Raw genomic sequence first — 26869 nt, 5'->3', positions numbered from 1 at the left:
GCCCATATACACACCCATAGCCTTCCCCACTAACAACATCCGCCACCAGAGCAGTACATTCATTACAACTGGTGAACCTACATGGACACATAATATCACTCAAAGTCTGTAGTTTTAAGGTCCACTCTTGGCATTGTACAATTTGTGCATTTGGACAAATGTGTAATAATGGTATGGGTGCACCACTTAGTACCCTACACCATAGTTTTGCTGCCCTGAAAATCCTCCAGGCTCTGCCTATTTCCTTCCTCCCTCCATGCTGGCAGCCGCTGATCCTTTTACTGTCTCCATGGTTTTGCCTTTTCCAGAATGTCATATAGTTGGAATCATATGGTATGATGGCTTCTTCCCCCCTTAGTAATTGGAATTTTAAGTTTCCTCCATGTCTTCTCATGATTCAGTATATAGCTCATCTCTTTTTAGCACTGTATAGCATTCCGTTGTCTGGGATGGACCGCAGTGTGGACATAAGTTTTCAACTCCTTTGGTTAAATACCAAGAATACCAAGGACTGTGATTTGCTGGTATATAGAAAGAGTATGTTTAGTTTTGTAAGAAACCTCCAACTATCTTCCACAGTGGCTGTACCATTTTGTGTTCCCTCCAACAATGAATGACAGTTTCTTTCTTTCTTTTTTTTGTTGTTTATTTATTTATTTATGAGAGACACACAGAGAGAGAGAGGCAGAGACATAGGCAGAGGGAGAAGCAGGCTCCCTGTGGGGAACCCGATGAGGGACTCCATCCCAGGACACCAGACTCACGAACTGAGCCAAAGGCAGACGCTCAACTACTGAACCACTCAGACGCCCCTGAATGACAGTTTCTGTTGCTCCATGTCTTTGCCAGCATTTGGAGTTGGCACTGTTCCAGATTTTGGCCATGCGAATAGGTGTGCGGTGGGATTATGTTTTAGTTTGCATTTCCTCAATGACATTCCTGATGTTGGTAAATTGTGTCTTTTCTCTCTTATTCATCATCAGTCTGTCTAGAGGTTTATCAATTATATTGATTTACTCGAATAACTTGTTTTTCATTTTACCAATTTTGTTTTCTGTCCATTGCTTTCTGCTCTGATCTTCATCATTTCCTTTCTTCTGCTTTGCTTTGGGTTTAATTTGCTCTTCTTTTGCTGGTTTCTTGAAGTGCAAGCTGAGACTCCTTTTTTCTATTTCAGTATTGGCACTTAGTGCTATAAATACGTCCCTACGTGTTGCTCTAGCAGCATCCCTCAAATTCTGGTATATAGTTCAAAATACTTTCTGTATCCATTTTGATTTCTTCTTTAATCCATGATCTATTTAGCAGTCTGTTATTTTGTTTCTAAATATTTGGGGGATGTTCCAGGGATCTTTCTGTCACTGGTTTCTAATTTAATTCCATTGTGATCAGAGAATATAGTTTGTACCATTTGAATCCTTTTAAGTTGATAGATGTATATTTTACAGCCCAGAATAATGTCTATGTTGTGAAGTGTTTTGTGTGCCCTTGAGAACAATTTGTCTTCTGCTGTTGCTGAGGGAAATAGCCTGTAAATGTCAATTGGGTCCAGTAGGTTATAGTGTCATTCAAGTTTACTGTATCTGTTTAGGGTTAAACTGTGTCCTTCCCCACCCCTCCTAAAAGGTGGTGAAGTCCTAACTTCCAGGATCTGTAAATGTGGCCTTATTTGGAACTGGGTCTTTACAGATGATCAAGTTAAGACGAGGTCAATAAGGTGGGCCCTAATCCAATATAAGTGAATCTCTATACAAAGGGGAAATTTGGACAGAAAGACAGACACATACATACAGAGAGGAGGTGACTGTCCGTAGATGGTCAGGAGAAGAAACCATAGACGAATGCCTGAGGCCACCAGCGGCCAGAAGAGAGCATAGAACAGATTCTCCGTCACAGCTTCAGAGGGAACCGACACTGCCAACACCTGATCCCGAACCTCTGGCCCCCAGAGCTGTGAGACAATACATTTCTGTTGCATAAGTCACCTAGTCTGTTTGTTATAGCAGCTCCAGAAAACAAAAACAATGACCTTGCTGATTTCCGGCCTACTTGTCAATTATGGAGAGCAAGGTATTGAAATCTCTGACTATAACTGTGGATTTGTCCATATCTCCTTGTTGGTGTATTAGGTTTTGCTTCACATATTTTGAAGCCCTGTCATTAGGTGCAGAAACGTTTAGGATTGTTATGCCTTCTTGATGAATTGATCTCCTTATGTTAAGAAATGACATTTTTGGGGCACCTGGGTGACTCGGTGGTTGAGTGTCTGCCTTTGGTTCAGGGTGTGATCCTGGGGTCCTGGGATCGAGTCCCACATCGGGCTCCCTGCAGGGAGCCTGCTTCTCCCTCTGCCTGTGTCTCTGCCTCTGTGTGTCTCTCATGAATAAATAAATAAAATCTAAAAAAAAAAAAAAGATCTTTTTATCCCTAGTAATATTCTTAGTTCTGAAATCTACCTTGTCTGATATTAATATAGTGATTTCAGCTCTTAGTTTTTTCTTTAACTATGAATATGGTGTATCTTCTCCCATTCTTTTTTGTTTTACCTATGTATGTCTCTCTATATAAAGTTTTTTTCTTGGGTAGCCCTGGTGGCACAGCGGTTTAGCGCCGCCTGCAGCCCGAGGTGTGATCCTGGAGACCCGGGATCGAGTCCCACATTGGGCTTTCTGCATGGAGCCTGCTTCTCCCTCTGCCTGTGTCTCTGCCTCTCTCTCGCTCTCTCTGAATGAATAAACAAATAAATCTTAAAAAAAATAAAAAAATAAAGTTTTTTTCTTGTAAGTGGCATGTAGTTGATCTTGTTTTTTTTTTTTTTTTTTTTTTTTTTTTAAATTTTTTTAATTTTTATTTATTTATGATAGTCACATAGAATGAGAGAGAGAGAGGCAGAGACACAGGCAGAGGGAGAAGCAGGCTCCATGCACCGGGAGCCCGACGTGGGATTCGATCCCGGGTCTCCAGGATCACGCCCTGGGCCAAAGGCAGGCGCCAAACCGCTGCGCCACCCAGGGATCCCATTGATCTTGTTTTTTTAACCAATCTGACAACCTTTGATTTTTTGAAAAAAAAAAAAAAGATTTTCAAAACTATTGGAAACAATAAAACTGTATGGTTGTGATCTCATTAAATTTTTGAAATTATTTTTGCTCAACAAATTAGAATTGTTCATTTTTAGCTCATGCTGGGAACATCCAGAAATGTTGTATTAGAGATTTCAAGAATTATTTGGAACAAAAAAAAAAAGATTTTATTTATTTGAGAGAGAGAATGTGTGAGCACAAGCAATGAGGGGAGGTATACAGGAAGAGGGAAAGGGAGAAGTGGACTCCCTGCTGGAGCCCAACTCAGGGCTCGATCCCAGGACACTGAGTTCATAACCTGACCCGAAGTGAGATGCTCAACTGACTGAGCCACCCAGGTGCCCCTGACAATCTCTGCTTTTTAATCAGGCTGTTTTGATCATTTATATTTAATGTGATTATTGATATAATTAGGGTTGAGTCTGTCATCCTACTATTAGTGTTCTATTTGTTCCATCTGCTTTTTCTTCCTTTTCCCTCTTTGTCTACTTCTTTTGTATTATTTGAGTGTTTTTGCTTTTTAACATCCTTATTGGCTTATTAGCTATACATCTGTGTTATTTGAGTAGTTGCTTTAGGGTTTCTAGATTTATACATCTTTAGCTTATCACAATCCACCTTCAAGTTATATTAGGATTTTACAGTAAAATACTTCTAGAGGCCTTTAATTCTGGAGTCAACAAACTTTTTGTGAAGGAGCCAAGTAAATATTTTAGGTTTTGTGGGTCATACAGTCTTTGTCACAATTGCTCAACTCTATTGTTATTGTGAAAGCAACCATAAACAATACATAAGTGAATGAGTGTGTCTGTGTCCCAGTAAAACGTCATTTACAAAAACAGATGATGGGCTGGTTTTGGCCCATGGACCATTGCTTGCCAATTCCTGTTCTTTTTTTTTTAAGATTTTTAAAATATTTATTCATGAGAGACACACAGAGAGAGGCAGAGACATAGGTAGAGGGAGAAGCAGGTTCCCTGCGAGAAGCCCAATGCAGGACTCGATCCCAGGACTCCGGGAGCATGAGCTGAGCCAAAGGCAGATGCTCAACCACTGAGCCACCCAGGTGCCTTTGCCAATTCCTATTCTATGCTGTTGTTGTCATGCGTTTTACTTTTACATTTGTTATAAACCCTACAATACAGTCTTCTTATTTTGTTCAGTCATTTATCTTTCAAAGGGATTTGAGTCAAGAAAAACATCATTTCCAGTGCTTGTTACCCCTCTGGTATCATTTTCTGTTTGCCTGAAGGATTTCACTTAACATTTCTTATAGAAAAAAAAAAAACATTTCTTATAGAGTGAGTCTTGCTGTTCATGAATTTCAGCTTGTATTTAGTTGTTTGAAAACATCTTTATTTTTCCTGTGTTTTGTATTTCATTTTGTTTTCTAGTGGCCCAACATATGGTTTGTTGTGGAAAATGTTCTGTGTGCATGCAGGAAGAGTGTTTATTCAGATCTTCTTGGGTGGAGTGTTCTACAGATGTTTGCTGGTCCAGTTGGTCCATGGTTCAAGTCTTTTATTTTCTAGTTGATCTTCTGCCTATTTGTATTCTATCCCTATCAAAAGTGAGATATTGGGATCCCTGGGTGGCGCAGCGGTTTGGCGCCTGCCTTTGGCCCAGGGCGCGATCCTGGAGACCCGGGATCAAATCCCACATCAGGCTCCCAGTGCATGGAGCCTGCTTCTCCCTCTGCCTATGTCTCTGCGCCTCTCTCTCTCTCTGTGACTATCATAAATAAATAAAAATTTTTAAAAAAGAGATATTAAAGTCTGCAACTATTATTGTTGACTTGTCTGTTTCTTCCTTTAATTCTGTCAGGTTTTCTTTATGTTTGTTAGGGCACTATGGTTGGGTTCATTTTTTTTTTAACTATTACGTCTTTTAAATAAATTGACTCTTTTATCAGTGTAAAATGTCTTTCTTTGTCTCTATTAACAATGTTGTCTTATATTAGTACAGCCACTCAAACTCTTCTTCTCCTCCTCCTCCTCCCCCCTTCTTCTTCTTCTTCTCCTTCTCCTTCTTTCTTCTTCTTCCTTCTTCCTCCTTCCTCCTTCCTCCTTCCTCCTTCCTCCTTCCTCCTCCTCCTCCTCCTCCTCCTCCTCCTCCTCCTCCTCCTCCTCCTCCTCCTCCTCCTTCTTCTTCTTCTTCTTCTTCTTCTTCTTCTTCTTCTTCTTCTTCTTCTATCTCTACATTGGAGGTAGGTTGAACTCACAGTCCTGAAATTGAGAGTCCCATGCTCCATCAACTGAGCCAGCCAGGCAGTGCCCCCAGCTCTCTTTTGATTATTTGCATTTATTTTTTTCTATCCTTTTACTTTTTACCTGTTTCTTTCTTTGACTCTAACATAGATCTCTTATAGACAGCATATAGTTGGATCATGTGTGGGTTTTGTTTTTTGGTTTTGCTTTTCATTTCATGTTTATTATCTGTGCTTCTCTATAGGACATTTTGTAATGATTAGTAACGTGGATACCAACAGTTTTTTTTTAAACACCAAGTGCTAATGTTTTCTGGTAAATATTAATGTTCCTAAAACAAAATATCACACATAATACAATATCGGGAGATGATTATGCCATCAGCATAATTCACCCAAATTATAAAAGGAACAAAACTTAAAATCACGCACATCATTTCACCATTTCATAAAACTTCTTAACTTCTACAAACTTTACCAGTATTAAAAAGGCCCTAAAAACATAAACTACAAAATTCATTTTGGAAAATTTAGAGGAGTTATTTTTAATATTTTGACTTTAAGGTTTGTTTTGAGGCTTTTTTAAATTTTTAAAAATCTGTTAAAAAATATGGTGAGGAATGTATTGAGAGAAGTGGAGAAAAAGGACCTTACAGGTCCTTTTTTGTGTTTGAAGTTACTTCAGTAATGCAGAGGAAAACTTCAAGGGCAAGAATATATTACAAATAAGAGTTTTTTAGCAAGACAAATGGACAAGCAGTTCTTGCATCAATTGTATCCACAGGGAAGAGGTCTTAAAGAATGCTTATCTAGAGAATCTTCTGTAAGACAGTGTTGGCTACCTCCAATGATTCATCTTTTACTAAAATAATATCATAAGAGTCCATGTACTTTTTTTGTAAAAGCTCCTTTACACTATCATTTGGTATCCAGTTTCCAGAATGTGTTCAACGTTGGCTAGTCCATCTGCCATTCTCAAGCCTCCTTAGGAGTCTCCCAGCAGAATTGTGTTGTTACCATCTTATAGTTGATTGAGATGTTCTCTGTTGCTCAGAGCCCCACCATATCTGTTAAATTCATGAATTAGTCCTCCTTTAAGTCCTTTGAACACTCCTTTTTCATCAAAATCCACGAAGTTGGTCATGACTCTGACGTTTGGATGATCAACTCTAGCTTGAGGGATACTTCCTCTAGTACATCATGGATACCAGCTGAAAATGTGAACCTGGGGAGACTGTGTTGTTAGAGCTTACCGACAACATTCTCGTATCCTTCCCTGAACATACATCAGATTCTGCCACAGTTTCTTTCAGTTTAGCTTCTGGTAGAGCTTGTTCAACAAGCAAACCTTGTGATTTAGGGTACCTTTCAACCATACAAGGGTACTTCTCAGGCAGCCTGGGTGGCTCAGCGGTTTAGCGCCGCCTTTAGCCCAGGGCCTGATCCTGGAATCCCAGGATCGAGTCACATGGGGCTCCCTGCATTGAGCCTGCTTCTCCCTCTGCCTGTGTCTCTGCCTCTCTTTCTCTCTCTGTCTCTCATGAATAATTTTTTTTTTTTTATAAAAAGGGTACTTCTCTTCTATTGTAGGAAAAGGATCAATTTTAATGGCATAGTCTTTTTCCTTTACTTGGATACAGTAACTCTGACCTCGATCTGTAACCAGCTTATAATTGTCAATATTATGACATGTTGGGCATCTTTTCCCTTTGTAGGAAAATCTACTTAGTGTCGTGTTGAAGTCTATGACTATCTGAAAGGTGGCAGGTCCTTCTTGGATAAGACTGCAGATAATTTCTTCTCTTATAGAGTTTGATGTAAACTGAACTTTTTTTGAAATTCTGACCTCATTTTCACACGTACATCAGATTCTTGATTAGTCACTTCTTGGTTATTCAACTGTCCTTAAAGGCACTCCAAGTTCTTCTGTTCTTAAATTTGTCCTAGAACAACAGCATAGACAGTAAGCAACATCCAGAGATGCAGGGCTTGGATACAGGCATCTCAATGATCTTGGGCTTCTGCCTCATATTTCTCTTCAAGGTGAATATGTGCTGGGCCAGCCCCATTCCTGCCACCGGGACACACATGCTGGTGCTTGCTACCGTGTCCTCCCTGACCATGGCTGCCAGTCCATGGAGAGGGTCTCATGTGCCTCCAGGCCTCAAAAGAAAGGGTTGCACACAGTGAGTTTGGGCCCCCTGGATCATGTTTCTAAATCCATTCTGCAAATCCCCATCTTCTGATTGGAGTGTTTAATTACTGATAAAGTAGGTTTATATCTTCCATTTGTTATCTTCTATGTCTTCTGTCTTATCTGTTCCTCCATTCCTCAACTTCGTCTCTTTTGTATTAAGTAAGTGTATTCTAGTGTACCATTTTAATTCACTTGTTGTTTCTTTTATGGTATATTTTGTTTGGTTATTTTTTTAGTGGGTCCATAGCAATGTTCAGTGTAGAGCTGATTATTCTCCACTTTTGAGGCAACACTTTTCTGAGTACTCTCCCCTGAATTGAGTTTTTTCCAAACTGGCTGATAGAAACAGGCACTGTTCCCAGCCCCATGAGAGTCTGGGCACTGTTCCCTCCAGCCTTGCAGATGGCTCTTTTCCCACCCTTGGGTAGTTTCCTCACATATACATGCTGATCATTTCTGTGCTGACTACCCAAAGAGGACCCTCTACAGATCTCCTGAGTCCTCTCTATGTATATCTCCATGGTTTTTCTTTTTTTATGATTTATTTATCTATTTGAGAGAGAGAAAGAGAACATGAGTCAGGGAAGGGGCAGAGGGAGAGGGAGAGAGAATCCTCAAGCTGACTCCTCCCCTCCCCTGAGCGCGGATCCTGACATGGGGCTCAATCCCAGGACCCTGAGATCATGGCCTGAGCCAAAATCAAGAGTCAGATGCTCAGCCAACTGAGCCACCAGGCACCCCTGTGCAACTCCTTTCTTTCTGATACTCTGTCCTATGATCTACCTCTAGTTGCTTCAGTCTCCCTGCATGCTCGTGTTTGTCCCCTCAACTCAGACCCTTTCCAGGGGCACTGCAGCGTGGAAACTCTATTGAGACAGTAAGCTGAGACGACCACAGGGCTCACCTAGTTTGTCTCTCCATCTTTCAGGGGTTGTGAGCTTTCATTAGCTGATATCCAGTGTTTAGAAAACCACCATTTCATAGCTATTGTTGCTTTTGGTTCTTGGGCTTTGGTTTCAAACAGGAGGGTAAATCCCATCCCTGTTCTTCCATTTGGGCTGGAAATGGAAATGGTCTATAATCTTTTTTTAACAGATCCTTGGTATTCTATATGGGCATGCCCCCTATATATATCAGTCCCCTATTGATAACCTATTTTCATAAACAGAATTGCAGACTCTGTACATATATCCTGGCAGTCCTTTGTAAAAATCCATAGGGAAAATCTTATCTATAGAATTCCTGGATCCAAGAGTTTGTGCATTTACATTTTGGATATATGGTTTACTTGCCCTGCAGTGATACTTTTACCATCAGCAGTGGGCCGATGATAGGGCAGACTTTATATTTTAAACTTAATAAATTACTCATGTCCTTTATGTGTAGACCCAGCAACAGTTGGAGTAGATCACTTGTATAGTGTTTCCACTGCCTTTTACGAGGAGAAATAACATTTTATTTTATTTTATTTTATTTTATTTTATTTTATTTTATTTTATTTATTCATGAGAGAGAGAGAGAGAGAGAGAGAGAGAGGCAGAGACACAGGCAGAGGGAGAAGCAGGCTCCACACAGGGAGCCTGACGTGGGATCTATCCTGGGTCTCCAGGATCATACCCCAGGCTGAAGGTGGTGCCAAACCGCTGGGCCATCGGGGCGCCCAGAAATAACATATTATTATGCCATTTGCAAATGTGCAGATTCTCAAAGCCTTGGAGATCTATCCTTCAAGGATGTCAAAGCCTTTGTGCCCAGCTTAGTTTTGGGGACCAGAGGGTGTTTCTCTCCAAAAGCCCTAAGTCATCCTAGTCAGATGTCCCAGATTTTCTTCCCTTCATGCCTTATGCTGAGTCCTTTCTACTTGTAGTTACTGACTTCATTCTTCCTCTTCAACCAGGGCTCAGAGACAACAACAGGCCTTCCTAAACGCAGAGCACACACTTCCATAACATCAAATGATGGAATTCAAAGTGGAGTCTCCATCAAGCACTCAAGTGCTGACCGGGCTTTGGATACTGCCAGTGGCTATGGCTCAGATCGGGCCTTATCAGGAATCAGTGGTACAGGTTACCCCTCTGAGGGGGTTACTAGGGAACGAAGCAGAGGTGCCTCTGCTACTACATTCCCTGGTAGAGAATATTCAAGGGCCCGTGATGAAGCTGGCCTGGCAAAGCCCCATCACCCGTCTATGTCCCAATTCAGAAAAGAGTCAGATCGTCGTAGGATGAGAGAGCCTCAGCTGCACAGCTTAGCACACCTAAGAAAAGATGAACGAGAGGCACACCCTGGTCCAGTTCAACAGGACTTATCCTCAGCTTCTGTGGCCAGAGACTGGCATCATCCTGTATACCCAGATCAGCATGGGGGGGTGTCTGTAACCCAGGGTCACATCTATTCAAGGCCAGATCAGCATGGATTAGGACCACTTGGCATGGATCAGCTTCCATTGCTCCAACCTAGCACTTACCCACATGGTGTGGTACCCCACAGCATGGGTCAGCTTGGTGTGATGCCACCTGGAATGGATGAGCAGGGCTTGGTACTACCTGGCATGGATCAGCAGCGTGGTATGGTGCCACCATTGGCACCTGGCACAGATCAGCAAAGATTGGAACTACCTAGTACAGGTCAGCCTGGTATGGTTCCACTTAGCACATATCAGCATGGTGCAATACCTCCTGGCGCAGACCAACAGTCTGGTGTGGATCAGCATGGGTTGGTACCCTTTAGCATAGATCAGCATGGATTTTTAGTATCTGCCACGGATCAACAAGGAATGGATCAACGTGGATTGGTTCCATATCTTACAGATCAACGTGGTTTGGTATCACCTGGTTTGATGCGAGTTGCTGCAGATCAGCAAGGTTTTGTACAGTCCGGTTTGGAAACATCTGGGTTCATTCAACCTGGTACAGAGCAGCATGATGTAATCCAGCCTGGGGCAGATCCACGTGGTCTGGTACCAACTGGTACAGATCAGACTGCTTTGGCCCGACCTGGTACAGGTCAGCGTGGTTTGGTGCAGCCTGGTGCAGATCAACGTGATTTGGTGCAGCCTGAAGCAAGTCAGCCTGGTTTGGTGCCGCCTATTGCAGGTCGGCCTAGTACAAGTCAGCCTGGTTTGGTGCCACCTGTTGCAGGTTGGCCTAGTACAAGTCAGCCTGGTTTGGTGCTGCCTATTGCAGGTCGGCCTAGTACAAGTCAGCCTGGTTTGGTGCCGCCTATTGCAGGTCGGCCTAGTACAAGTCAGCCTGGTTTGGTGCCACCTATTGCAGGTTGGCCTAGCACAAGTCAGCCTGGTTTGGTGCCACCTGTTGCAGGTCAGCCTAGTACAAGTCAGCCTGGTTTGGTGCCACCTGTTGCAGGTCAGCCTAGCACAAGTCAGCCTGGTTTGGTGCCGCCTATTGCAGGTCGGCCTAGTACAAGTCAGCCTGGTTTGGTGCCACCTGTTGCAGGTCAGCCTAGTACAAGTCAGCCTGGTTTGGTGCCACCTGTTGCAGGTCGGCCTAGCAGAAGTCAGCCTGGTTTGGTGCTGCCTATGGCAGGTTGGCCTAGTGTAAGTCAGCCTGGTTTAGTGCCTCCTATTGCAGGTTGGCCTAGTGTAAGTCAGCCTGGTTTGGTGCAGCCTATTGCAGGTCGGCCTAGTGTAAGTCAGCCTGGTTTGGTGCAGCCTATTGTAGATCAAAGTGGTTTGGTCCAGCCTGGTGCTTATCTACCTGATTGGGTACAACCTGGTCCATATCCCAGTGGCTGGGGACAGCCTGTTGCATATCCATTTGGCTTAGTACAGCCTGATGTATATCCATTTGGTTTGGTCCAGCCTAGTGCAGTTCAGCCTAGTTTGATGCCATCTGAAATGGGTCAGCAAGATTTAGCCCAACTTACAATGGGTCAGAATGTTTTGAGGCAGCTGGAAATGGATCAACATGGTTTGGTCCAACTTGGAATGGATCAGCGTGGTTTGGTGCAGCCTGGTGCAGGTCAGCCTGGTTTGATCCAGCCTGGAATGGACCAGTACAGTTTAGTCCAACCTGGTACAGGTCAGCCTAGTTTTATCCAACCTGGTGGCCATCCTGGTTTGGTCCAACCTGCAATGGATCAGTATGGTTTAGTGCAACCTGGTATAGCTCAGCGTGGTTTGGATCAGCATGGTTCGATGCAACCTGGTGCAGGTCAGCATGGTTTGGTCCAACTTGGTGCAGGTCAGCATGGTTTGGTGCAACCTGGAATGGATCAGCGTGGTTTGGTGCAACCTGGAATGGATCAGCATGGTTTGGTGCAACCTGGAATGGATCAGCGTGGTTTGGTGCAACCTGGAATGGATCAGCGTGGTTTGGTGCAACCTGGAATGGATCATCATGGTTTGGTGCAACCTGGTACAGCTCAGCCTGGTTTGGTCCAACCTGCAATGGATCAGCGTGGTTTGGTCCAACCTGAAATGGATCAGCGTAGTTTGGTGCAACCTGCAATGGATCAGCGTGGTTTGGTGCAACCTGGTACAGCTCAGCCTGGTTTGGTCCAACCTGCAATGGATCAGCGTGGTTTGGTCCAACCTGAAATGGATCAGCGTAGTTTGGTGCAACCTGGTGCAGGTCGGCCTGGTTTGGTGCAACCTGGAATGGACCAGCGTGGTTTGGTGCAACCTGGTGCAGGTCAGCCTGGTTTGGTCCAACCTGGAATGGATCAGCATGGTTTGGTGCAACCTGGTACAGGTCAGCGTGGTTTGGTCCAACCTGCAATGGACCAGTGTGGTTTGGTGCAACCTGGTGCAGGTCAGCCTGGTTTGGTCCAACCTGGAATGGATCAGCATGGTTTGGTGCAACCTGATGCCAGTCAGCCTGGTTTGGTCCAACCTGCAATGGATCAGCCTGGTTTGGTGCAACCTGGTGCAGGTCAGCCTGGTTTGGTGCAGCCTGGAACAGACCAGCGTGGTTTGGTGCAGCCTGGAACAGACCAGCGTGGTTTGGTGCAGCCTGGTGCAGGTCAGCCTGGAATGGATCAGCGTGGCTTGGTGCAGCCTGGTACAGCTCAGCCTGGTTTGGTCCAACATGGTGCAGGTCAGCCTGGTTTGGTCCAACATGGTGCAGGTCAGCCTGGTTTGGTGCAACGTGGTGCAGGTCAGTCTGGTTTGGTCCAACCTGCAATGGATCAGCGTGGCTTGGTGCAGCCCAGTGCAGGTCGACCTGGTTTGGTCCAACCTGCAATGGACCAGCGTGGTTTGGTGCAACCTGGTATAGGTCAGCCTGGTTTGGTGCAGCCTGGAACAGATCAGCGTGGTTTGGTGCAGCCTGGTGCAGTTCAGCCTGGTGCAGGTCAGCCTGAAATGGATCAGCATGGCTTGGTGCAGCCTGGTACAGCTCAGCCTGGTTTGGTCCAACATGGTGCAGGTCAGCCTGGTTTGGTACAACGTGGTGCAGGTCAGCCTGGTTTGGTCCAACCTGCAATGGATCAGCGTGTTTTGGTGCAACCTGATGCCAGTCAGCCTGGTTTGGTCCAACCTGTAATGGATCAGCGTGGTTTGGTGCAGCCTGGTGCAGGTCAGCCTGGTTTGGTGCAGCCTGGAACAGACCAGCATGGTTTGGCGCAGCCTGGTGCAGGTCAGCCTGGTTTGGTCCAACATGGTGTAGCTCAGCCTGGTTTGGTGCAACCTGGTGCAGGTCAGCCTGGTTTGGTCCAACCTGCAATGGATCAGCGTGGCTTGGTGCAGCCTGGTGCAGGTCGGCCTGGTTTGGTCCAGCCTAGAATGGATCAGCGTGGTTTGGTGCAGCCTGGTGCAGGTCAGCCTGCTTTGGTCAGACCTGGTATGGATCAGCGTGGTTTGGTCCAACCTGGAGCAGGCCAGCCTGCTTTAGTCAGACCTGGAATGGATCAGCGTGGTTTGGTGCAGCCTGGTGCAGGTCAGCCTGCTTTGGTCAGACCTGGTATGGATCAGCGTGGTTTGGTCCAACCTGGAGCAGGCCAGCCTGCTTTAGTCAGACCTGGAATGGATCAGCGTGGTTTGGTGCAACTTCGTCCAGGTCAGCCTGGTTTGATCCAACCCGAAATGGATCAACATGGTTTGGTCCAACATGGTGTAGCTCGGCCTGGTTTGGTGCAACCTGGTGCAGGTCAGCCTGGTTTGGTCCAACCTGGACTGGATCAGCGTGGGTTGGTACAACCTGGCACAGGTCAGCCTGGTTTGGTTCAGCCTGGTGTAGGTCAGCCTGGTTTGGTGCAACGTGGAGTAGATCAGCATGGTTTAGTACAGGCTGGCACAGATCCACGTGGCTTTTTTCAACCTGGCACATATCCTCCTGGCTTGGTTCAACCCAGTGCATATCCACCCAGTTTGGTACAGCCAGGTGCATACCTGCCTGGTTTGGTACAGCCTGGTGCCTATCCACGTGGTTTGGTTCCACCTGGTGCCTATCCTCGTGGTTTGGCCCAACCTGGTACATATCCACATGGTTTTATGCAGCCTAGTGTTGATCAGCGTAGTTTGGTTCAGCCTGGAATTGATCAGCGTGGCTTGAGGCGATCTGGTACAGAACAACAAGACTTGATACCACCAGGCACAGAGCTTCATGGCTCTCCAACAGTCCACCCAGAGTTTCCAAGATTTGTATCACCACATCCATATCAGCATGGTGTAATACCTCCTGGCAGATATCAATATGGTCAGGTGTCACCTCTCCTAGCCGAGCAAGGTTTAGTATCAGCAGGTATTGGCCAAGGTTTATCAGAAACTTACCAGCAAGGTTTGATGCATCCTGGCGCAGACCAGCATGGCCCAACACCATTAAGCACTCGTGCAGGATCTGTACACCTAGATCAAGAGCATTTGACATCACTTGGCCCAGATCAGCATGGCCAGGTACAACCAGGTACAGAGCAGCATGACCATGCATACTCCATCCCAGAATCCCATGACCTAATGTATCCTCCTGGCCTTCGTGACTCAGGCGTCCCAGGGGTAGATCAGCACGTCCAGGTCAGTTTGGATCCAAAACAAATATATACTGTGGACCAACCTGGGATTTCTGTCCAGACTAGTCCAGGCCAGGAAGCCACCTCTGCCAGGAGTACGGACTATCTGAACAACCTCTACCGCGTCTCATCAGAAAAGAGTGATTTCCAGAGCGAAAGACACGATTCACTGGATAAACTGGCTCCTAGCTTCCCCATGGCGGTGGAGACATTTCGTCTGATGGGAGAGATCATTGGCCTCTATGTGGAGCTCAAGGAGAACATGAAAGAGCTAAATGAGGAACAGGCTGGCCAGACGGATTTGGAGAAGATACAGTACCTGCTGGCGCTCATGGGTGGGTTCCACTCGTGCACAGGAGGGACCACTGTCTGGGTATTAATCATCCTCATCTGGTGGCCGAGCTTCTTCCTGAGTCACTGCAAATAGCATGTCCCTTCTTAGCCATTCTGGGCTCCACTATAGCCTCTGGGGTCCCAAAGATGGAGCAAAACCAGGTGGAGCGAAGTTGCCTCAGGAGAGGAGGGAGGCAGTTCTGGGGCCCTGTCTGACCGCAGCTGAGCCCAGTTGAGGACAGTGGGCCCGGGGCAGCAGCAGCACTGGGGCTGGGTGGGGAGGGAGGGAGCGGAGAGGCCAAAGAACTCGACTTCACCATTGTCCACGGGCCCAGAGAATAACTAAGATCTGAGAGACGGGTGGAAAGCGGGTGGATGGGTCAGCAATCTCAAAGCCCTTTTGGATAGTAAGCATTCAGTGGATTTTTTTTTTTTATAGAGTAAGGACACTCTTCTTTCCTTTCTTCCTGTTCCCTCTCTTCGGTCACCAGGAAGAGCTGGAGCGGGTCCTGCCGCTCACTGGAGTAGCTTCACTGTGGGGGCCAGGAGTGGGGATTGGGGGCCCGCTGGAGATCTGATCCTTTTGATTAACAGCCTTCATTTTTCAGTCAAAAAGAGCATACCCCCTGACCTGCAGGAACAGCTGAAGACTCTCAAGTCCTTAACCAAAGAAGTTCGACAGGAAAAAACAAAAGTAAGTAAGGGAGGGTCCACTCACTTTGCCTCCAATGCCAGTAATCCTACTCTCCATTTGTATCTCGATGGCTCCCATGGTCCTCGCACCTATATTAATGCATCTCCTTGGGTCTTTACCAACCTGTGAGGTAGGAAATGCTCCTCAGGTATCATCATGTTCCTTTCCTGGATCTAAAGCCTGATGCTCAAAGCTGTCAAGATCTAGCCAACAAGGAGGCCAGTGCCCCTTTCATTCCATGTGGCCATTTCCAACAGAGCCCACTGGTGCTGCAGCAGCCTTGGAGCTGAGTGTGTGGGCCTCTCTGGGGCCAGGGGTCATGGCAAGGGGCCCCTGGATCTTCAGTTGTTTTCCCGATGCCAGCTGGCCACACCCACGGGCTAGATGGATGTCCAGAAGGGACATACGGACAAAGGGTTGGATTAGGACTAGGATTTGAGAAGGGGGCACATGTGCAGAAGGCAAAGAACTCAAACCTACCTGACCTTCCTCTTCCTTTGGGGTTTATAGCTGGACAGGATGCAGAGGATCCTGGAGGGCGATGGGGAGCAAGAAATAGGAAAAGAGATGAAGGATGGCCAGCTGAGCTTGCAGCTGGGAATCCTCAGGTAAAATGTCCCTGCCAAGGGCAGCTCATGTCCAGGCGTCGCATACTTCTAGCCAAGGAGGTGACAGCAGGCCGTCGGTTCACTCACAGCCTGAACTGCTCCCGTCTCTGATATGTCTTTCAGGGTGTCCATATGTAGTTTGCTGGTAGAAGTTTTTGTTTGTTTGTTTTGAAGATTTTATTTATTCATGAGAGACACACAGACAGAGGCAGAGACATAGGCAGAGGGAGAAGACGGCTCCATGCAGGGAGCCTGATGCAGGACTCCGGGATCACACCCTGAGCCAAAGGCAGATGCTTAACCACTGAGCCACCCAGGTGCCCCACTGGTAGTTTTTCTAGGTTCTTAAAACAGCTCAGCACCAGGGCTTGGAAGGAAAGAAGCTCCTAGTCTCTGTCCCTGGTTGGAGGCTGGAGGAGACCACCTGCCAGAGCCCCTCAGAGCCCTCTCTTTGTGGGGCTCACCCTGTAGAAACCTCTCAGTCTAGCACGTGGGCACTCACTTCCTGAACAATCAGCACCTGGGACTCCCCGGACAGAGCCTGCCGTGGGGTGGGGCAAGGATCTGACGCGGGAGGCGCGTCATCCTCTGTACATGCTGGGGCAGGTGGGCCTGGGCCCTGGAGAGGGGTGGGGGCCAGGCTCTCTTCTGCACACCCCTCAGAGTCACCGTGGCTGACATTGAGAAGGAACTGGCTGAGCTGAGGGAGAGCCAAGAGCGGGGCAAGGTCAGCATGGAACATTCGGTGTCCGAAGCCTCCCTCTACCTGCAGGACCAGGTGAGGATTCTCTCTTCAGCCGTGGGAACCAGGGCTCTTCTCCGGGTCCGCCCTGGAGGATGGGGCTCCTAGACTCTTAAGTGACATACAATTTGCAAATATTTTCTCCCATTCTGTGGGTTGTCTTTCCAGTCTCTTGATAGTGTCTGCCTTTAAGACTGATTGATTGATTGATACGAGAGAGCACAGGCAGAGGGAGGAGCAGAGGGAGAGGGAGAAGCAGACTCCCTGCTGAGCAGGGAGCCCGATGTGGGGCTCAGTCCCAGGACCCTGAAATCCAAAATTAAGAGTCAGACACTTTACCAACTGAGCCCCCCAGGCGCCCCTGATAGTGTCTGCCTTTAAACCCTGAGTGACGCGGACCTGGGTCACCCCCATTATGTTCCCCTTGAAGAGTGTCTGGACCAGAAACAGCCCTCTGAGTGCTTGCAGAAGGATCAGATAGAAAAAGTCACTGGGCCAAGGGGACTCAGGTCAGGAGCCCCTCAGTGACAGAAGCCCCATTCTGGGCCACCCCCATGTTTGCCAGCACGCTGGCATGTACCATTCCCCGACCCCAAAGCCAAGAGTCCAGTGTGGGCTGAGGGCAGCAGATTATGTGTCCAAGAGTCACCTGTCATTCCAAAAACAGTGTCTAAGCTTAGCAACCTCCAGGGCGGCCCCGGGGGCCACACTCAGGGGGAAGCCACTCCCTACTGGGCAGGCCTGGGCTCCTGCCACAGCCTCTTGGAGGCAGCATCGGCCTCCACACTCCCAATCCTCCGGCCTCCTCTGCCTCCTACGTCTGAGCACACTGCTGCATTCCCGTGCCGCTCCTCTTGCTGGGACGCTCTTGCCAGGGGCTCCTACGTATTCTTCCCAACTCCACTGCAACGCCCATAGTCTGTGGAGGCAACTTCCTCTCTTCTAGAGAGAACTAATCTATCCTTTTCATCCCAGGGCCCTCTGACATGCTCCTAGGGGCTCTTCTGGGAGCAAGCTGGAGTCTCACTGAGCTCAAGCGAAAGGGAGCTTGGTTGAAAGTGCATAGGTAGGGGAATGCGGGCTGGAAAAGGGGAACTTCCAGGCCAAGGGCACAGTCTGGCCGGGGCCGCCCCTTGTCTGTCTTTCCGTGTCTGGTTCCACGCACACCTGTCCCTCTGTGTCCCTGTCCTTACCCACCTCTCTCCAGCACCTCCTTGTCTCCCTTCCGCCGCGCTCCTTGCCAGCTTTCCTTTCCTGTCACGCGTGGCCCACAGTGGCTGCCCAGGCCCTGCCGCGTCACACACTTCCAAGAGAGGGGCTTCGGTTGGCCCAGCCCCTCTCTGAGCCACGCGAGAGGTCACACGGCTGTGGGACTGGCTGCCCCTAAACCGGGTGCCGACCCTGGGACCAGTCATTTGTGGTGACCCCCTCAGCACTGTGGGAAACAGAAGAGGGCAGGAGAGCCAACGGAAGGCATCCATTATCACCTAGAGCATGAGAGCGTGAGAGTAACGGAAGTAGCACCCATCCCACTGACTTCCTGTTACTCACCTGCTGGGTGAGGACAGCGCATGGGTGAGCCCACCCCTCCCATCCCCAGGGCCTGGAGCTGTGTCTGAGTGTCGTCAGGCTCCTCTGTCTGTGAGCTGACCAGCCGACATCACCACTCTAGGGTTAGCTAGAGACATATCCTCGCGCTGAATCAGTGAGCTAGCTGGAGAAAGGTCTGGAAACCTCCATCCTGCAAGGGTTTTATTCAGCATCAAGGCTCTACTCCCTGAAAACTGTTCACTATTTAACGGCCAGGCACTGGGCACCTCCTCCATGCCCCACGTTCTGTGAGGTGCTGAGGGATGCAGCAACTCCCCGAATTACTGACAGTGTGGACAGAACGTGGCCATGCCTCACTCACTGCCCTGCCCTGCCTTCTTGCCCGCACCCAGCTGGACAAGCTCAGGATGATCATCGAGAGCATGCTGGCCTCGTCTTCCACGCTGCTGTCCATGAGCATGGCTCCTTCCAAGACCTTGGCGACCTTGGTACCTGGCCAGATTGACCCTGAGGCCACCTGCCCGGCCTGCAGCCTGGACCTGAGCCATCAGGTCAGCACGCTGGTGCAGCGCTACGAGCAGCTCCAGGACATGGTCAACAATCTGGCTGCCTCCCGGCCCTCCAAGAAAGCCAAGCTCCAGAGCCAGGTGATTCCCACTGGCCTCCCTCCTGGTGTGGCCACATGTGCCCCTCAGTGGGGAGCCACAGCCCAGAGGCCCACAGAGCAGAGAGTGGCTCATAGAGCTTTCCATGGTGGAAAAGTCCCTGGTCCTTTCCCTGGGTCACAGCAGGGGCAGCAATAGAGCTAGCTCTGGGGACAGGAGATTATGGGGAAGAGCTGGCTCCATGCAGGTGGAACGTCATGCCTGGCTGAGTGGTGGAGCAGTGCATCCATGGGCCTTGCGGGGGGACAGGCAGAGCTTTAGGGTTCATTGACTCCCCTTCGCGCCAGCCTTCCAACCCCCTTCTTGATTCCCCACCAAAGGGCAGGCTTGCTGGGGGAGGTTGGGGCAGGGAGAGTCACAAGTCCCTGAGTCCGGCCTCTTGGACTCGAGTTGAGATCCAGCCCAGGGCAGGTGGGGATGCCATAGCCCACATCCCAGCTCTCAGGAGCCACAGGGTCCCTCACCATTGTGGAGCCTCGATGGCCTCTTCTGGTCACCCCCACTGGCGGGCCAGGTCCTCAGAGCTACACCATGGGGAGGTGGGACACTGAAGTTCACATCCCGTTGGGTGGACACATAGAGCAGAGAGCCTCCTCACTGTCAGGGGGAATTGTGGTGAGCCAGAATGGGGGCCAAAGTTGGCTTACCTGTTGGGTGATTTTTTTTAAGGTTTTATTTATTTATTTGAGCAAGGGAAAAAGAGAGAGAGAGAGAGAGAGAGAGAACATGAGCAGGGGCAGAGGGAGAGGGAGAAGCAGGTTCTTGCTCCACTGAGCAAGGAGCCCAATGTGGGGCTTGATCCCAGGATCCTGGGGTCATGACCTGAGCCGAAGGCAGATGCTTCACCTACTGAACCCCCAGGGGCCTCTAGGTGATGTTTTAAGGACTGATTTATCAGGACAGCAGTGCGGCCCAGTGGCTCCAGGGAGCCTGCCTTTTCTGCCACAGGACGAAGAGCTGCTGGGCCACATCCAGAGTGCCATCCTGCAGGTGCAGGGCGACTGCGAGAAGCTCAACATCACCACCAGCAACCTCATCGAAGACCATCGGCAGAAGCAGAAGGACATTGACGTGAGGGGCCCACACTGGCGGCAGCAGCAGGGCCGGGGCCTTTACTCCTCCCCTGCTCCTCATCCTCTGCTCCCCCTGCCTCCCAGGTGCTGTACCACGGTCTAGAGAAGCTCGAGAAAGAAAAGGCCAACAGGGAGCACCTGGAAATGGAGATTGATTTGGTAAAGGGCCAGGCCCAGAAGAGCCACCCTGTGTCCCACGGGGTCTCTCTGGTCATTCTTTGGAAGGCCAGGAGTGGAGGGGAGCCAATGGGGGAACTCAGTGTCTGGGGTTGACATATCAGGGCAATGGGGTCCCTCCATGGCTCCCTCCCATCTGGAGGCCCCCTCCATCTGGGGGTCCTCCATGGCTCCTTCCCATCTGAGGTCCCTCCACTGCTCCCTCCCATCTGAGGAGCCCCCTCCACGGCTCCCTCCCATCTGGGGGGCCCCCTCCACGGCTCCCTGCCATCTGGGGAGCCCTCTCCATGGCTCCCTCCCATCTGGGAGCCCCCTCCATCTGGGGGTCCCTCCACGGCTCCCTCCCATCTGGGGGTCCCTCCACGGCTCCCTCCCATCTGGGGGGTCCCCCTCCTCTCTTTCCGGGCAGAAAGCTGATAAGAGCGCCCTGGCGGCCAAAGTGAGCCGCGTCCAGTTCGATGCCACCACGGAGCAGCTGAACCACATGATGCAGGAGCTGGTGGCCAAGATGAGCGGGCAGGAGCAGGACTGGCAGAAAATGCTGGACAAGCTGCTGGCGGAGATGGACAGCAAGGTGGGGGCGGCCGGCGGCGCTTCCCTGGGTGCCCCCCGCCACCCCCACCCCCACCCCCCCACCCCCACCCCCGGCTCACGGTCGCGGCCCCGCCCCCGCCCCCGCAGCTGGACCGCCTGGAGCTGGACCCGGTGAAGCGGTCGCTGGAGGATCGCTGGCAGGCCCTGCGGCGGCAGCTCAAGGAGCGCTCCCCGCTCTACCAGGCAGACGAGGCGGCGGCCATGCGCAGGTGGGGCTCGGCCTGCGGCGGGGCCTGGGGGACCCTGGCGCCCGGTGGGCCCCGGGGCGATGGCTGAGCCCCCTGGACCGTCCCCCAGCTGGAGTGACAGACTCCGGGAGCTCGCCAGCTCCTCCAGCGCAGGCCGGTCCCTCCCAGGGCGCGGAGGGCCGTGCTCCCGGGGTCGCTGTGCTCCTGGGGGGCCGCGGCGCCGCGGGCGGGAACCCCGGGATTTCCACTACTGGCCGCCAGGGGGCCCCCGAGGCTCACGCAGGGCACCCGTCGGGGGCCCTTTGCCACCCCGCTGGCTTGGGGTCAGGACGCGACCGCAGTAGGGAGGCGCCGGGTGGGTGCCCCGAAGCCGGGGCGCAGGGGCCAGGGTGCTCCCAGGGCCCAGGGCCCAGAGCCCAGGTCGGCCCCCGGTAGCGTGGGGCCCGCCACCCTGGTGAGCTGAGCTCCCAGCCGCCCGGCCCGCGAGGGCCAGGGCCTTCCGCGCTCTCCACCTCTCCCACCTCTGGGCAGACCCCCTGGGCAGGGCGCTCACCCTGTCTGTCCCACTCCTCACAGGCAGCTCTTGGCACATTTCCACTGCCTCTCCTGTGACCGTCCCCTGGAGACGCCTGTGACCGGACAGTGAGTGCCCACACCTGGCCAGCCCCAGCTGGTGGCCACAAGGGGGGCGGGCGCAGCAGGGCTGTATCTCCCCCATTCCCTACCTGCCTCCAGCAGTGTCCTTCCTTGTCGCCTCTCCCCCGGGCTGCCTGCTGGCCCTCCGTCCGGCCTTCCTGGACGGGAAGCCGCCTCAGGCACGCGGACTGTGGAGTGCTGGATTTGGGAATGCGATGTCGCACTCTCCCACCCTCCTCTTCTCTCTGTCCCCGCCCAGAATTATCCCTGTGATGCCCGTGGGCCCGGGCCTGCCTGGGCACCGTTCCATCCGCCCCTACACCATCTTTGAACTGGAGCAGGTCCGGCAGCAGAGCCGCAGGTACGGGGCAGCAGGGTCCTGTGCAGGGCTTTTCAGGGGAGGGCCAGTGTGGAGGGCTCCTCCTCCTGGCTGGGCAGTGGGGGGCAGGGAGTGATTTCTGGGCTAGCCCCCCACGCCCAGTGTTTCCCAGGAAGAGGTAGCACGAAGACTTAGTAGTCACCTGCCTTTGAGTCCCTGCTGGGGATCCTGGTGGGACATTGCCGAGGGTGCTGGCTGTCTGGGGGAGCTCCTCTTTACCTCCTCACAGCCCCCAGATGCTTCAGCAGTCTCAGCAACCCCAGCATGGGAGGAAGGGGTGGTCTGACATCAGCCAGCCGGAGAGTGGGCTCAGTGACTCAGAAGGTCCTCCCCTCCCCGTCAGGCTCCTGCCCCCCTCCCCTCTGCACTTCCATCTCCCAAGGATGGGGGTTCAGCAGTAAGGATGGTTTCAAACTGCGCTTTGGAGCCCTCGGGGTTCCAGGTGGGCAAGGCTAGGTGCTCAGGGCTTCTCCCCATTTGGCGCTTCTGCGCTGCCCCATCTGTGGTCCCTCAGGGTGCTATGGGAAGGGCTCCTGCCCACCCACGGTCCTGTTTAAAAAGGCACAGATAAAGGGGTGGAGTGGGCCGGGGTCTGCATGTGGGCTCAGGCTGGTGTGGCCACCTTACCCCTCTGTCTACCTACGCCCCACAGCCTAAAGCTGGGCAATGCAGCCTTCCCTCGGGGCGACCTGGCACACCTGGAGCGGAGCGTGGGGCGCCTGCGCACCATGCACTCCAAGATGCTGATGGACATAGAGAAGGTGCAGATCCACTTCGGAGGCTCGGTCAAGGCCAGCAGCCAGATGATCCGTGAGCTGCTGCAGGCACAGTGTCTGAGCTCCCCCTGCTACAAACGGTAGGACCACACAGACTGGGCCCCTGGCCTTGGGGCTCAGCTGCCCTCCACCCACAGCCCTGTGAATGTCTCATCCACCCCTGGGGAAAGGCCTGCCAAAGAGGGAGGCAGGGGGAGAGAGAGCGCGTGTGTGTCCGTGTGAAAGAGAGACAAAGGAGGGGCAGGGGCAGGGGCGAAGGAGGGTGTTGGTGGTCTTCAGGATGGTCCGCAGGGTGGTTCCTGCCCACTCCTTCACCTGCTCCTCCCCCTTGCTCTGGCCCCGGCTCACAGAGACCCCCCGAGACAGCTGCCCCATCCCTGGCTGGCCGGCCCCCACCGCAGGTGTGTCCCAGGTCACCCCAGCCATCCTCTCTGAACCACATCCTCCCCTCAGGGTGCCAGAAACGGCTGACTACACGTACTCGAGCGTGCCTCGGCGCTGCGGGGGCAGCCACACGCTCACCTACCCCTACCGCCGCAACCGCCTGCAGCACCTGTCCCAGGGCCTGTACCCCACCGAGGAGGTCCAGATCGCCATGAAGGTGGGGGGTGCTGCCTGCAGTGAAGAGAGAGGGCCCTGACAAGACCCCACATTCTTGAGTCATTCTGGAAAAACCATGCAAGTCACCAGAAGGGCGGGTGACCAGCCCTCTGCTGAAACAGTTGCAGTTAAAGCCTCTGGTTCTTATGCTTTGTTGGGAAGAACGCCATCCTGGCCACCTGCCCATCTAGCACAGCACCCCCACCACGGGCCCTCCCTCCAACCCTGGCGCTGCCGGAGCCTGGGGGAGGGTTCTGAGCACCATTTGGTTTTGGGAGTCAAGAGAGACCATGACTCGCCCCCCCCCCCAGCCCTCGTGGAGGAAGGACGGGAGGACAAGCTCTGGGCGCCACAAAGTAACAGATGTGCCCCCACCTCCACAGCATGACGAAGTGGATATCTTGGGTCTGGATGGACATATTTACAAGGGACGGATGGATACAAGGTTGCCGGGCATCCTGAGCAAAGAGGGTGAGTGTCCGGGTGGCCCAGAGACGCTTCCCAGAGACTCTTCCGGCGTCTTGCTCAGGAGTCCCTGGCGGTCTGTTCAGCTCCTAGAAGGCCATGGGGCTCCTGGGCCCTGGGTGCCTTCTTCCCCCACTACCTCCCTGATTCCAAACATTCAGGGCTTTGAACGCCCCAGGTCAGTGTTTGCAGGTTGGGGACAGCCGTCCAGCCTCAGTGGATGAGCGGGGATGTCACGGCCACATCCTTCTCGCCACCTTCCTTCTCATGCGGCCTCACTGGCTTGCCTGCCTCAGCCTGTGTTCCCTCCACCAGGGCCGAGTCCTACTCCTTCAAAACTCAAAATGCCCCTCCTGAGCCCCCTGCCACTGGGTGAATTTGCCAGCCCCCTGAGGCCACCCCCAGTTAGCCAGACCTGCGGTGCCCTGTTTGTCCCTTCCTGCCTCGTCTTAGAGCCATGTGCACCTGTCTAGTCGCCTCCCCTCCTGAACCAGGAGCCCACGTCACAACCGGTGCAGCACCAGGCCCAGGGCTGATGTGTGTAGGTCCTCAGGGGATATCTGAGTGGGTGGGAGGGCAGATGGATGGACGGACATGAGAATGAATGGGGTGCTTAGGAGAGGCGTATCCAGTAGTTCAGACTGGGAAGGACCGCAGCTGAGGCTGGCTGTGGCCAACTGCCCTGCAGCCCTCTCCCCATCCCCATGGGGCCCCCCAGAGCTCCCATTCGGGGTCTCGGGCCTGACCCTCTGCTTCACTGTCCCCTGCCAGCCTCTGTCTCGGGGATGCCAAAGCACAAGGCCAAGCAGTCCCGGCCCCACGTGCACCGGCAACAGTCCCTCAGCGACAACGGCCAGCTGCCCTCCCAGCCTCAGAGCGCTCAGATGCTGGCCGGCAGCAGTTCAGGTAGCTTCCTTTTGGCTGGAGCAGCCTCCCGGGAGGCCTCACCACTGCCCCAGGCCTCTGCCCCTTGCCCCACCAGCCCCCTTTCCTGCCCATGGCTGGTCGGTGCCCTTATTTCCCTGGAGAGAGGAAGCGCCAGGGAGCTGAGAGACAAGATGGGAGGGAGAAGAGAGAAAATACGCATCTTTGCTGACTTCTTGATCTGCGCCAGGCCTGGGGGTTCGATGCCGTCACTGGGTCCATCTCCCAGGAGAGGGACTAGGGGCAGGGTGCCTGGTGGTCCCTCGAGGCCCTGTTCTCCCCTGAGGGGCTGAATCCTGTTGAAAGTCTGGGGGCTAAGGGTCCCCAGGGGTCCAGCCACACCTGGAGGGCAGAGAGGGATATTGGCCTGGAGCCAGGAGACCCGATCAGCTTCAAGTGACTGAGCAAGTCTCCCCACTCTCTAGGGGGGCCACCCCCTGCCCTGTCCCCGATGCCCTCCCCACCCACTCCATCTCCAGCACTCAGTGAGTGCCCTGAGGAAGCGGAAGCAGCAAAGTGATGGTGCTGGTCAGGGCACCTCGCCTTAAATGAGGCGGCCAGGAGCTTTACAGCAGCCAGGAGCTTTACACAGATGAATCGATTTTAATCCTTATACCAACATTACGAGGTAGGGACCACTGTGAGCCTCACTTACAGCTGAGAAAACTGAGGCACAGAGAAGTTAAGGTATTTGCCCAAGGTCACACAGCTGGGAAGCCAGCAGCAGTGGAGTTCCGCCCTAAGTTGTCTGCCCCCAGAACCTGTGCTGGCAACAGCGCGTAGCAGGCTGGGATGGACGATCCAGTGGGGGCTGTGACTGTTTTCTTGGGGGTCCCTCACCTTCCTGCCCTCTGGCACTCCACTATCTACTGTCAGGTGGAGCAGGAGAGGGAGAGAGGGCAGTCTCAGGAAAATGCCTGCACCTGTGGGTGGGCACGCTGCCTCAGCAGTCCCTATACTATGAGAGGAAACCTTACTAGAGAGGCAGGCTCTTGGCCACTGACACGGGGCTTGATTGTTTTTAACTCCCAGGCCTTGGAAAGGAGCTCTGCTTGGGAGCTCGCGTGAGGGCTTGCACTGCCCACCAGAGCCCCGGGGGGCCCCCGCTCCCCTGGGCTTTGGGCAGCTGGGGAGGACCCGGCAGGCTGCGGTGGGCGTGGGGGCTGGGGCAGAGCCACCTGAGCCCCCCACGGCCCCTCTCACAGCTCCTTCTCAGCCGCAGAAAGACAGGCCCGTGTCCTCCGAGGGGCACCTCTCTCAGCCCAGTGTGGCCCACCCGCCCAGCCCCAGCGAGATGGCCAACCTGCCCGCGGGGCCGGAGACGCACAGGGATGTGCCTCCTGGGGAGGGGCTCGAGGAGCCCACCCGGGGGCCGCGGTCCACTGCTCACTGAGCCCAGTTACTAATAAATGTTTAGGAAGAAGCTTGAGGCGGCGAGTGTTGTCTGGTCTTGGCTGGGGGAGATGGAGCGGAAGGGGAGGGGGCTCCGCGGCCGGGCACCGCCAGGTCACCCCCAGGTCCAGGTGGCCGACCTTCTCTTGGAGAACAGGTGGGACTTGTAGCCTGAGGGTTAGACCATGACCCCGCCCCCCCAAAACAGACGAAGACGTCCTCCAAGGGCGCTGGGGCTTCGGGAGAAGCAGCAGAGGCCAGGCCCCAGATCTGGGAGCTGGCGGGGGTTGGGGGGGCAGGACCTGCTCTCACACCTGCCAGCTCTCTCCTGCTGTCCCCCTGACTGGGGCCCTGCCCTCCCATCTGGGGGGCCGGCCTAAAGGGTGGCCTGGCCAACTGGGACGTTCCGGACACAATGGGGTTCATGGAGTCCAGCCTTGAGCCCTCCCGTGAGGCAAAGGTGAGGCTGGCAGCCGCCTGCTGCTCGGCTGCTTCTGGCTCGGGCAGTGCCCAGCTCCTGGCACGACGTCCTAGGGGACCAGTGCCACCGGCCACCTGGGAAGGTTTCTGTTTGCAGCTAACCCTTGAGTGGCTGCTGCAGAGGCAGATGGGCTGACCAG

The 26869-nt window shown here is 52.5% G+C and overlaps 1 protein-coding gene and 1 pseudogene across 1 annotated transcript in view; one reads left to right on the top strand and one right to left on the bottom strand.

Annotated features, from left to right (window-relative positions):
• The window catches only part of QRICH2 (glutamine rich 2), a 34835-nt gene extending 8585 nt beyond the window's left edge, over window positions 1–26250 (top strand). Inside the window, exons 4-24 of the mRNA XM_055313263.1 lie at window positions 9384–10440; window positions 11659–11934; window positions 12079–12322; window positions 12965–13383; window positions 13594–13733; window positions 13854–14787; window positions 15394–15479; window positions 15990–16087; window positions 16751–16865; window positions 18773–19027; window positions 19994–20116; window positions 20203–20277; window positions 20705–20869; window positions 20977–21098; window positions 21654–21719; window positions 21973–22074; window positions 22745–22948; window positions 23322–23469; window positions 23852–23939; window positions 24705–24839; window positions 26063–26250. Of these exons, the coding sequence (XP_055169238.1) occupies window positions 9384–10440; window positions 11659–11934; window positions 12079–12322; window positions 12965–13383; window positions 13594–13733; window positions 13854–14787; window positions 15394–15479; window positions 15990–16087; window positions 16751–16865; window positions 18773–19027; window positions 19994–20116; window positions 20203–20277; window positions 20705–20869; window positions 20977–21098; window positions 21654–21719; window positions 21973–22074; window positions 22745–22948; window positions 23322–23469; window positions 23852–23939; window positions 24705–24839; window positions 26063–26250 (5040 nt within the window). The remainder of the gene's footprint in view (window positions 1–9383; window positions 10441–11658; window positions 11935–12078; window positions 12323–12964; window positions 13384–13593; window positions 13734–13853; window positions 14788–15393; window positions 15480–15989; window positions 16088–16750; window positions 16866–18772; window positions 19028–19993; window positions 20117–20202; window positions 20278–20704; window positions 20870–20976; window positions 21099–21653; window positions 21720–21972; window positions 22075–22744; window positions 22949–23321; window positions 23470–23851; window positions 23940–24704; window positions 24840–26062) is intronic.
• On the bottom strand, window positions 6099–7412 carry LOC129509406 (cytosolic 5'-nucleotidase 3A-like; annotated as a pseudogene).
• Window positions 26251–26869: the final 619 nt, after the last annotated feature.

Source organism: Nyctereutes procyonoides, unplaced genomic scaffold (genome assembly GCF_905146905.1).
Source record: "Nyctereutes procyonoides isolate TBG_1078 unplaced genomic scaffold, NYPRO_anot_genome, whole genome shotgun sequence".
NCBI classification, from domain to species: Eukaryota; Metazoa; Chordata; class Mammalia; order Carnivora; family Canidae; genus Nyctereutes; species Nyctereutes procyonoides.
This window is presented reverse-complemented; position numbering and strand designations above follow the sequence as displayed.